Genomic DNA, 11,140 nt, shown 5'->3' with positions numbered 1-11,140 from the left:
ACTGAAGAACTCTCCACTACAGATTCTTTACCCTAGATCCACTCCAAGACACTGTCATGTTGCCCTCCATGCACCCTCCATGAAAAATCTGAGCAGGACTGTGCCCCATCCTCATTTGACAGAATCTTCTTCTGCTTGATTCTCCAGTTATTATACAGTATCATCCTGAATGTGTTTTATGAGCATTGGTTGCTATGGAAATCATCTGCTAAATTCTGCATTATTGATTTTGTTTAACAGGGGAATTGAATCATAGAACCATTAAGGTTGGAAAAGACCTTCAAGATCATTGAGTCTGACCTTTGACAGAAGCTGATGTTGTCAACTAAACCACAGAACTAAGCGCCATGTCCAGTTGTTTCTCAAACAGCTCCAGGGTTGGTGACTTCACCACCTTCCTGAATTATGATTTTTAAAATTTAACGTTGTAGCTGAGGGTTAGAACCAATTCATATTGAAGTTAGATATACCAATGATAAGTTAATGATTATTAGATGCTTAAGCTAAAGCTAATTGTTATATTATGAGCTTTTTTATAGAAAGAAGTGGAGCAAGTGGACCATTATAGGAACATATTGAAACCAGTAGAACAATGCCCAGCACCGGGACTCTGTGTTAATCCATCACAAAACAAAGGGCCTTTGCTTGTGCCAGAGGGTTACAGAGACCTGACAAAGACCTTCCTGACTTCATCCCTGGGACCACTGGGTGGGACTGAATCTGGGACCGAATCCAAGGCCACCAACCCAATTCAAGAGAAGAACTGCGCATGCATGAAGGACTAATAACCTCATTTTAATACAAAGCGGGGATGGGAGGTGCTGGGGTTATGCATATGCATTATTTTGGGAAATAAATAGAAGGCAAAAATCCTTGTGTGGCATGGTCACGCTGTTTGGGAACAACCCCACCCCTCCCCCCACCCATACTGCCCGCTGGCATAATAAACATACCACTTTCTAACTTTAGTTAGAGAGTCTTTGTCTGTGATTTTTGGTGTTAACAATTCACCCCTGCGTAGAGCATTCCAATGGCTCAATAGCCCTTTTCATGAAGAAATTCTTACTGATGTCCAACATGAACCTCCCTTGGCACACTTGGAGCCTATGTACTCTTGTCCTGTCACTGGTTGCCTGGGAGGAGAGGCTGACCCTGAGCTAGCTACACCCTCCTGTCAGGCAGTTCCAGAGAAGAATAAGGCGTTCCCTGAACCTCCAGGTTAAACACCCCCGGCTCCCTCAGCTGCTCCTCACTTGTGCTTCAGTCCCTTTATCAGCTCCACTGTCCTTCCCTGAACATGCTCCAGCACCTCAATATCTTTCTTGCAGTGAGGGGCCCAGAAATGAACATACAATTCAAGGTGCAGCCTCACCAATGCTGAGTACAGGGGACAACCACTGCCCTGGTCTTGCTGGTCACACTATTGCTGATACAGGCCAGGATGCCATTGGCCTTCTTGACAGCCTGGGCACAGCTGGCTCATGTTCAGCCACTGTCAACCAGCACCCCCAGGTTCTTTTCCAGCGAGCTGCTTTCCACTCTGATCCCGGCCACTAGCACTACCTGGAGCTGTGACACAAGGATCCATCACTTCACCTCATTGAACCTCATGGAACTGGCCTCTGCCTATCAATCCAGCCTATCCAGATCTCTCTGCAGAGCCTTCCTACCCTCCAGAAGATCAACTTACCTGCCCACTTTGGTGTCATCTAAAACTTACTGAGGGTGCAATCTCCCCATCCAGATCATTGATAAAGATGTTAAATAGGAGATGCACAAATACTGAGACCTGGAGAACCCCACTAAGTGACAGGCCACCAGCTGGGCGTTACTCCATTCACCACCACTCTCTGGGTTCAGTCTTTGCTTTAACTCAGCAAACAGAGCCCTTGTCGAAGCCGTGGGCTGCCAGGTTCTCCCGGAGAATGCTCTGGGAGACAGTATCAAAGGCTTTGCTGAAGCCCAGTAGACAACATCCACAGCCTTTCCCTCATCCACTGGGCAGATCACCTGGTCATAAAAGGAGATGAGGTTGGTCAAACAGGATTTACCTTTCCTAAACCCACACTGGGTGGGCCCAATCCCCTAGCTGTCCTCTATGTGCTGTGTGATAGCACTCAAGATAATCTGTTTCATAACCTTCCCTGGCCTGTATTCTCTGGATCCTGCTTCCAACCCTTCCTGTAGATGGGCATCACACTGACCAGCCTCAAGGTGTCTGCAGCCTCCCTGGTTAACCAGGACAGAAGATAAATGATGGTGAGTGGCTGGGTGAGCTCCTCCTCCCTTCCCTCAGTACTTGGAGAATCCCATCCAGCCCCATACACTTGGGAGTGTCCAAGGGGCACAGCAGGCCATTGACTGCTTCCTCCTGGACTGCACGGGGTCTGTTCTGCTCCCCATCCCTGTGTGCCAGGGCTGAGCAGGTTCTTATCACTACTATCACAATAAGATCCATAAAAGCAGAATGAGAGAATTAAATCTCAATGAAATGACACAGATCAACATTAGCCTCCAACCTCTGCAATGATCTGAATTTAGAAATACAGATATTCTGTATTTCTATACTCATCCTGCAAGCTGGGCACTTCTATGACTTGGGAATAATTTATTCAAAAATCTATTCAAGAAGACCTTCAAAATGCAATTCTTGAACCAGCATAGGAACTGCATAGAGCATGCATCAAAATTGGCTCTATTTTTCTAGGGAGTTTATCCTCTCTCAGAGGACAACCCTCAGCAATTCAACTGGATTATTTTCAACATTTACATTGTTTTATTCACAGTCAGCTACAGAAGGATAAGGCCTTCCCTGAACCTCCAGGCTAAACACCCCCAGCTCCCTCAGCTGCTCCTCACAGGACTTGTGCTTCAGTCCCTTCATCAGCTCCACTGTCCTTCCCTGAACATGTTCCAGCACCTCAATATCCTCCTTGCTCAGAGCTGAACACACAATTCAAGGTGTGGCCTCACCAGTGCCGAGTACCAAAATCAAACCATATTATCATCAAACCATAGCATCATTCTTTAGTCTCTCCACAATTTTGTGCAAACCAAAACAAAACAAAAATAATCCATCTTCTGCATCTACTAACGGAATGTTAATTAGCACACAACTAAACACTTATGATAAAGTCCTTCAAATTAAGTAAGGCAGTAAATCCAAATTTAACTATCTAAATTGAGATAAATTCTGAAGATCAAACCTTCAGAGACAAATATTGTTAAAACTACACATGTAAGCAGCCTGAGAGTGCTTTGGGGACAACTAGTGTTGCTGAATACTAGGCAAACACTATATGAAGCCATCAAATAAAATCAAAAATAGAAAGTTACCTTACTGAGTATAAGAATTGAGACTTGTTTTCTATGGACTCATGGTTTGTGGCTCTGCAGTCTCAGAAGGCATGTACACCAAATGTGAAAAGATATTTACCCCTGAAGCATTTATACAAAGCTTTTTGTCCCATCTCTATTAGATTCTCTGTCTAGTAAGGTGCAATTTTAATTGTAACATCATGCCCCATCAGAGTTCTTCTGCTCTATTTGCCTGCCTGTTGTCATGAAACCTGCAGTAATTTATCAGCATTTGTCTTAAGTTTGAGCCAATAGGTTCAAAAGCTAGTTGAGGATCAAAACTGATGAGAATTACAACTGTGTACACCTTGCTTCCATAAGAAACATTGAAAATATAAAACCATAGATAACAGTTCATCTATATGTGCTATGAATGTGATTCACATTCAAATTACTCAAAAGTTATTAACTGTGTATATGATTATGACTCATGAAGAGAGTACAAAAGGTTCCTTCACTCTGATCTTGCTGTTCTATTCAGAAAAATACTTTCAAGCATCTGACATTAGTGTTTTATAAGGACATGTTTGAAAACTGAAGCACAGTAGAAGTACATAAAACTTTTCTTTTTAAAATATCTCACAGAACTAAACAGGAAAAGCTGCAGAGACTTTTAATCAGAGACTGCTATGCATAACACAGATGGGAAATTTTTCGTCTCCCCCTTCTGAAAAAAAGGACAGAAAATATTTCCATATACCATAACTTACATCCTGAACTTTCCATATGCAATAGTTAAGGTGCCCTTGATGTAACAAGAAGGCCTTACATGGGCCCTTCATTGCAACACTGCCCACCTATCTCTGTGGAGGGCCTTAGTAACAAGCAAACAGGTTACACAGAATATTTAAATCTGTTCCTCTAGAGATACACAAAATCACCCCCCACAAAAAAGTTCATAGTCCATCTTTAGCTCTGAAGAGCCTCTATGCTGACTACAGTCATGCTGTTCATATACAGAGCGCAGAATAACAGTGCTCCATTTTATACGTGTTTGTGTTACAGCTACAGGAGGGAGGGGCACTCAAGAATATTCTCTTTGTGTTCTGCCACTTTATCTTATGTTTCAACAGCAATGCAATCATAGCTGCTACCCTAATCAGACAGGTCTCTGAGCAGCAGCTTACATTCCAGTTGTGCAGCTCGCTCACATTTCTCCTAACCAACCAATACTCCAAGGCTATGTGGGATACTTTTTAGTCTGTGCTATGGCAAACTTCTTTCATAAATGCTTTAATACATGCCTCCAACATGCTGAGGCAAAAGTATATGATAAAGCTTCTGAGCAGCTTTTTGCTTTAATAAATATGGGTATTTATGGTCTCACTCACTTCCGACCTGGTTCAAAATCTTTGGAGTGAGGATTCAAGTCACCACTTGATAATCTTAATTCCAGAAACTAACTTCTTCAAATATGAAAACATATAACAATTAAAATTAAAAGGTCATTCTAAAGCACTGGAGAGAAAAAAATTACTTTTGTTGTACACTCTGTATTTGCAAAAGTTGCAGTGGGAAAACATGACTGACACAAACAGAGAAAGCAGGCCTCAAAGAAAGAGACAGGATGAGTTTGACCTAAAACATTACCGCAGAAAGCATTTTTTTCGGAAATGTTCTAAGACATTTAAATTATGTACTGGTAGGTGATGTTTCCTTAGGTGTAGACAAAGCTGCCTTGACAAAGTTCAAGCATTTTTGTTCTCTCCAAACTGTACAGAACAGTTTATTTCCTTCTTTGCAATGTGACTGATACAGCCTTTGTGAGTAACAGTATCCTGAAGACAGTGATAAAGAGCCTGTTTCACGCAGTACCACACACAGTGTGGCTGAGGCCGGACCTGTGGAGGTCATGGGGTCTGACATCCCTGCTCAAGCAGGGTCACCTACAGCCCATTGTTCAGAATCATGTCCAGATGGCTCTGGAAGGTCTCCAAAGCTGGAAACTCCAGCAGCTCTGTGCCAGTGTCCCATCTGCCTCAAAGTAAAAAAGGCTTCCTGACGTTCATAAGGAACATCCCATGTTTCAGTTTGTGCACACTGCCTCTGGGCCTGCCAGTGGGCACCACCTGGTTCTGGTCTTCTTTGCTTCCTGCCTTCAGGTTTTCACACACAGGTTTTCATCTTTGTAGCCCTTCATTGAACTCTCTCCAGCAGCTCCATCTTTCTCTTACAGTCAGGAGCCCAAAGCTGGGCACCAGCAGAGGCCTCACTTGTGCTCTATGGAGGGGCAGAATGACCTCCCTCAACCTGCTGGCAACACTTGGCCTTATTGCAGCCCAGGGCACTGCTAGCTATCCTTACTGGAAGGACACAGTGCTGGGTCACAGTCAGTGTTCATCAGAATTCCCTGGTTCCTTTTCTGAAAAACACATCTCCAGCTGGGGAGTTCCCACCATGTACTGGTGCCTAGTGCCTATGGTTGTTCCTCCACAGGTGCAGGACTTCACTCTTCACCTTGTTCTACCTGTTCCCCTCAACTTCATGAAGGTCCTCTCAGCCTACTTCTGCAGTTCCTTGACCTGCCTGCACAACCCTGTGGTTTCTCCACGCCATCCCAGCTAAGTGTCACCTGCAAACTTGTCAGGAGTACACTCTGCCCCACTGTGCAGTCATTAATGAAGATGTTAAAAACTGGGCTCAGGCCCAGTTTTGACCCCTGGGACACTTCCTGGTCTCCAAATAGACTTGTGTCATGTGTCACCATGCTCTGGGCCTGGCCATTCACCTGAGGTTACTGTCTTCACACCCAGTCCATACATCAACTGCTTCTCTTTCAAGGTAGAGCCTGGAGCCAAAAGCCTTGCTGAAGTTCTGCAAAAAGTGCTCTTTATCAGGTTGGTCAAGAGCATGATGTCTCCTTTCACTTCTGAACGAACTCAAAGGAGAAAGGCTTACACACAGCCTTACATAAAGACCAATTTTCTCTCATGTTCGGTATGCATGAGATAAGCAGAAAGCTTATAAAAGAAGACACGGAGAGGAAATGTCCTTCATCCACTATCATGGTGGTTTGATCTTTCTTCCTCATTATTACACAGTGATATTCCTAACAGAAATCATTGTGTACATTCTGCCTCAAGTATACAAAAATAACAGTTGTTATTACACTAAAAAACTCCAAACCTGTCTATTTTGAATAACCTAACCAAAACTTCAGAAAACTTGCAGGTGGTTTGTACTTTTACAATTATACTGAAATATACATTCCTTTGTTACATGAATTTCACACATTCAGCTATACCAGTCCAAAAACAGACTTCATTTTTCCTGTAAATGACCTGTGCCTAACAAGCTCTAATATGCAGTCAAATTAAGAGAAAATCTTACTGCTAGATTATGAGGAGCACTTCTTTTAATGGTTGCACGGTGCGAGACTGGCTTAAACTTTTTTTGTTTAAGGCAGGCTGGAGTGCCAGTAGAAACAATGCTACTAAAAAAATCATACCTATTACCCACGCATGTGTATCAGCAGTCATGCATCACATGGATTTGCTTGGTTTTTTTCCTACATCAGAACTGTTTTCAGACAGATGCATTACATAACCACAGGCAGTACCCACGTTTCTGGCAGCACCAAGGAAGCAGAAACTTCTTTAAAGACTTAGCTCCTTTTTTCTGCAGAGGCCCAGCAAGGAGAGGAGAGAAGAGCACACCACAGGCAGGGGGCATGGAGAGTGAGAGGAATTGAGACATTAATAAACTCTTTACTGCAAGGGCATGAAGCCCTGAAGAGGCTGCCCAGGCCAGCTGTGGGTGCCCCATCCCGGGGGTGTTCACAGCCAGGTATTCAACCTGAGCAACCTGACCTGGAGAAAGGTGTCCCTATCTATCCACGGTTTGTGCCTGAACTATGCGATCCTTCAGGCCCCTTCCGACCACGCCATGGTTCCATGATTCTATGAAAGCGACCGCGGGATCGCTCTTTCTGGCTTATCTCTCCCACCGTGCTTATCTCATCCCACAGGGCACAAATAGCACGGCTTATGTGGGGAGCCACAGCACCTCCCAGCAAACCCTGGCAGCCTGCTATGCGCGTACTCCCAGGGAAGTATTCCATGGTTTGTTTGTCTGGTTAAGGATGCTTGTAACATCCCTAATGCTGAAACTGCTGTAACTGAAATGCTGTCTGCAGTTTCCACACTGCTCTGGGCACACCTGCACCCCGCGTTTTATCTGGATCACCCTGACCAAACAGGACCGACGGTGCAGCCATTCCCGACAGCTGCGCCCCACGACACCACGGGCTTACAGCAGCTACCCGGCAGCCAGGGGACAGCACCATTTTAAAGTGAACACGACGCTCAGTTAAAAGGACGAAGCCATCACTCTTTCACCACTCTGAAATAAGCAGGCTCCCTGTATACCGGGGACTGGACCGAGCCGATCCGAGCCGAGCCCGGCCAAGACGGGAAGGGAAGGGCAAGGCAAAGCAAAGCAAGGTTGAACCGGGCCGGACGGAGTGGAGCACTGCAAAGCAATGGCGCAGAGCGCCGGGTCGAGCTGCGCATGTGCGACGTGGGCGCAGCGGCCCCACCCCGGCCGCCCCACCGTAGGCTGGAAGGGCCCACGCCTGCCCCGGCCGCCGCTGGCCAATCAACCGCGCCCACCCCGGCCGCCGCTGGCCAATGAGCCGCGCCCGAGCCCCTTCCCCCGCCAGCCCCGCCTCCCCGCTTCGGGCCCGCGCCGCCGCTCTGCCCGACCGCTACCGCCCATTACGTAACGCTCCCCCGCCCGCCTCGGCCGCCGGGGATTGGTTGGGAGCGGCGAGCGCGCGAGTCACGCGGCGGCGGGCTCGGGTGGGGCGCGGCAGCGTGGCACGCGATTGGCCGGCCCCGGCGAGAGCCAATGGGAGCCGAGCCGCTGGATTCAAACAGTGCGGGGCGCGGAAGGGGGCAGTTAGTGCGCGAGGCGTTCGTGAGGGAGTAATCTGAGGCCGCTGCTCGTCCCGCTGCTCCAGCCTGCGCTGCCGCCCGCCATGGCTCACAAGCAGATCTACTATTCCGATAAGTACTCTGACGAGCAGTACGAGTACCGGTAAGAAGCTGTAGGAGGGTGCGGGAGGCCAGCTGGAGCGGTTAGGGGGAGCTCGGGCAGGCGCCTCGGTTGAGGTGTGCGGGCTGCTCTCAGGGAATGAGGCGGCTCCGCCGTAGAATAGAGCCAGAGAGGGCGCAAGGATAGCGGGAAGGGGCTGTGCCCAATCCCTCCGTGGGGGCTTTCCGCGTGGCTTTGGACTGGCGGGAAGAAGGGGATGAGTGACCGAATGCTGTTATCGGTTGGCGCAGACCGCTCGGTGAGCGGCCCCCACAAGCCCTGGCACAGGGCAGGGTGAGGGGCTGAGGGGCGATACCCGCTGCGCCAGCTCCGGGGAAGGGGTTATGGCAGAGCCTGGGATGGGGCAGCGTCGTCCCCTTCTGACGGGGAGCTGTTGAAGTTTAACTCTTCTAGACTTGAAATCGGTATTACAAGTACTTTAGAAGTCCAAAGTTCTTATTTTTCAAATAGCTGATATATCAGCCTGTTGCCAGGAGTGCATGTTTCTCTGAGTGTATAGTCATTGGAATCTGAAGGGGTCTAAATCTCATCTAGAAGACAGTTTGGCTCCCAGTTTGCAGTTGCTTTACAGATGTAACATTTGATAGTCGTAAGTGATTTTAAACTGGGTTCTGGGACGCGTTTCATAATCAAATTCATGCCAAAATTCAGTACTCTTGTTTTTTTTTATGGGCCAAGTGAGTATTCATAATGTGGTAACTGTCTTTCAGTGCAGATCTCTTCCAATTTTCTAGTGTATAGTACTTTGTGTATGTGTTTAATTATTAAACCTCTACAGACATGTGATGCTGCCACGAGAACTTTCAAAACAAGTGCCAAAATCTCATCTGATGTCTGAAGAAGAGTGGAGACGACTTGGTGTTCAGCAGAGTCTTGGCTGGGTTCACTATATGATCCATGAGCCAGGTGAGCACATCTGAACAGAATTAGGCAAACAAAAAAGTCAAATATCAGACTGGAGATGTTCCTGCCTCTGCCCATAGAAACAGGCTTTTTGTGAGCTCTTAAATAACGTGAGTATGCGGTGACTGAACCAAAATTAATAGAGCAGCATATCTTTAAGTCATAAAACTGACTTTATGACACCTACTTTTTTGTACAACAATTTAATAGATGCTAGATGTGTAGACAAGGTCCTGTATTAATCCTCTGAATATTCTAGAGGATAGTTTTAGCTCTAGTTGTAGAGCCTCCTGAAAAATCAGTATTTCAGTTAATGGGGTGTGAAGCCCTAAGACCCTTACTAACTAGGATGCTGGTATTGCGGGATCAGCCATTACAGGCTTGTGCCATTGACTAGCCTGACTAAAAAGTAACACGTTGATTGATAAATTGCAGCAGCATGAAGTTCCAAGTTTCTGAAGAATCAGGTGATGAAATTAGCATGGCCTTGCAGTGTTTCCCTTATTTGGGTACCTTTGATATTTTAGACTTTTTTAGATGCATTTAAAATTAAGAAGACTGACTATAATGTGAGCAGGCTCTATTAGCCAAGGTGGATTTTGTTGGTGTTTGATATGTGCCTAACAGGCAGTATCAGCAGTTTGTCAGTCTAAGTTACAGTAACAGTGTTTATCAAGTAGCCTAATGTAAAGAGACATTATAAAATACTCTGAATTTTGCCTCCTGTAAGGCTCTTAAACTTATGATACTGCCAGCATTGGGTATAAAAATAAAAACTTGACTGTTGTAAGAGTACTGCATACTTGGTCTGTTAATATTAAATGTGGGGCTATACTTAGACTTTCTAATTATTTATTTGAAACTAAGCCTCAATTATTGTTCAAGATTAAAGAAATCACTTTAATCAAGATTTGTACAAACTCACACTTTGTTCAATTTTCTTTCCACAGAACCACATATTCTGCTCTTCAGAAGACCACTTCCAAAGGATGAGCAGAAATAAGCCATGGCCTTTTGAATCTTCTGGAACTATGTATATGAGTGTATATATGTTGGTAGTATTCAGTGAATACTTTAAATTTACAAAACATACATCCAAACCTGTGCATGAGCTGTATTATTCACAGCAACAAAGCTCAGTCAAATGCAATTCCAAGCAGGCTGCTATGATGTTCAAAGAGTGATGAGTTGATCTTTTAATGTTAATGTAAGTGCCTCTCTGACTTAAATTGTGTTGTTTGTGCTGCATGTTCTAATTAGCTCATCACTTTTTTAGTGTTCTGTAACTTTTGCACTCAAATTTTCTGCTGTAGTCTAGTATGTTCAAATCCAGTAGTTCAACTGTTCAGTAGTAAGTAGGCTTAAGAAATAAACTTTTAAAATGTTTTATGAAACCTCAGTGTCTGGAGTTGTGATTTAATGTTTTTAAGACTGCTTGCTTCAAAAAACAAAACTCATTTGATGAACCTGGTATTACTAAGTATAAACTTAGGGTTGAGTAGTACTCAGTATTTTGAAGAGCTTCTTAGGCTCCTTTGTTCGCCTTTGCCAATACCAGTTATTTTTTACTCTGGGGTTGTAGCCTGCTCTTCCTGTCTCGCATCCACATTGTCACTGTGCCTTTGTGGGAGGTGGTTTGTATACTGAGTAACTCTCAAGAGTAACGGGTTCATTACAAAGGCTAGTTGGCCGACAGAAGCTGTAAGAGGGTGCGGGAGGGCCAGCGCACAGGGTGAAGTGTGTGCTCTGCCTCTGTAATGTGAGCTCTTGTGGAGACAGACGGAGTAATCTGGAAACTTTGGTGAGGAAAAGAAACAGAGCTGTC

General features: G+C 45.4%; 1 protein-coding gene across 1 annotated transcript; it reads left to right on the top strand.

Moving 5' to 3' along the window:
* Positions 1 to 8,261: 8,261 nt before the first annotated feature.
* Positions 8,262 to 10,709, top strand: CKS2 (CDC28 protein kinase regulatory subunit 2). Its single transcript, XM_066569536.1, has 3 exons — positions 8,262 to 8,394; positions 9,191 to 9,318; positions 10,266 to 10,709. The coding sequence occupies exons 1-3, from the start codon at positions 8,336 to 8,338 to the stop codon at positions 10,316 to 10,318; spliced, it is 240 nt and encodes a 79-aa protein (XP_066425633.1). The 5' UTR covers positions 8,262 to 8,335; the 3' UTR covers positions 10,319 to 10,709.
* Positions 10,710 to 11,140: the final 431 nt, after the last annotated feature.

This window comes from Molothrus aeneus, chromosome Z (genome assembly GCF_037042795.1).
Source record: "Molothrus aeneus isolate 106 chromosome Z, BPBGC_Maene_1.0, whole genome shotgun sequence".
NCBI classification, from domain to species: Eukaryota; Metazoa; Chordata; class Aves; order Passeriformes; family Icteridae; genus Molothrus; species Molothrus aeneus.
The sequence above is the reverse complement of the archived record's forward strand: the minus strand, read 5'-3'. Positions and strand labels throughout refer to the sequence as shown.

What these genes read in the sequence shown, in the direction of transcription:
- CKS2 (XM_066569536.1), top strand. Translation starts at nt 8,336, where the DNA reads ATGGCTCACAAGCAGATCTACTATTCCGATAAGTACTCTGACGAGCAG. An exon ending in GACGAGCAGTACGAGTACCG is followed by an intron (nt 8,395 to 9,190) that starts GTAAGAAGCTGT and finishes AAACCTCTACAG; the next exon opens with ACATGTGATGCTGCCACGAG. An exon ending in CTATATGATCCATGAGCCAG is followed by an intron (nt 9,319 to 10,265) that starts GTGAGCACATCT and finishes TTCTTTCCACAG; the next exon opens with AACCACATATTCTGCTCTTC.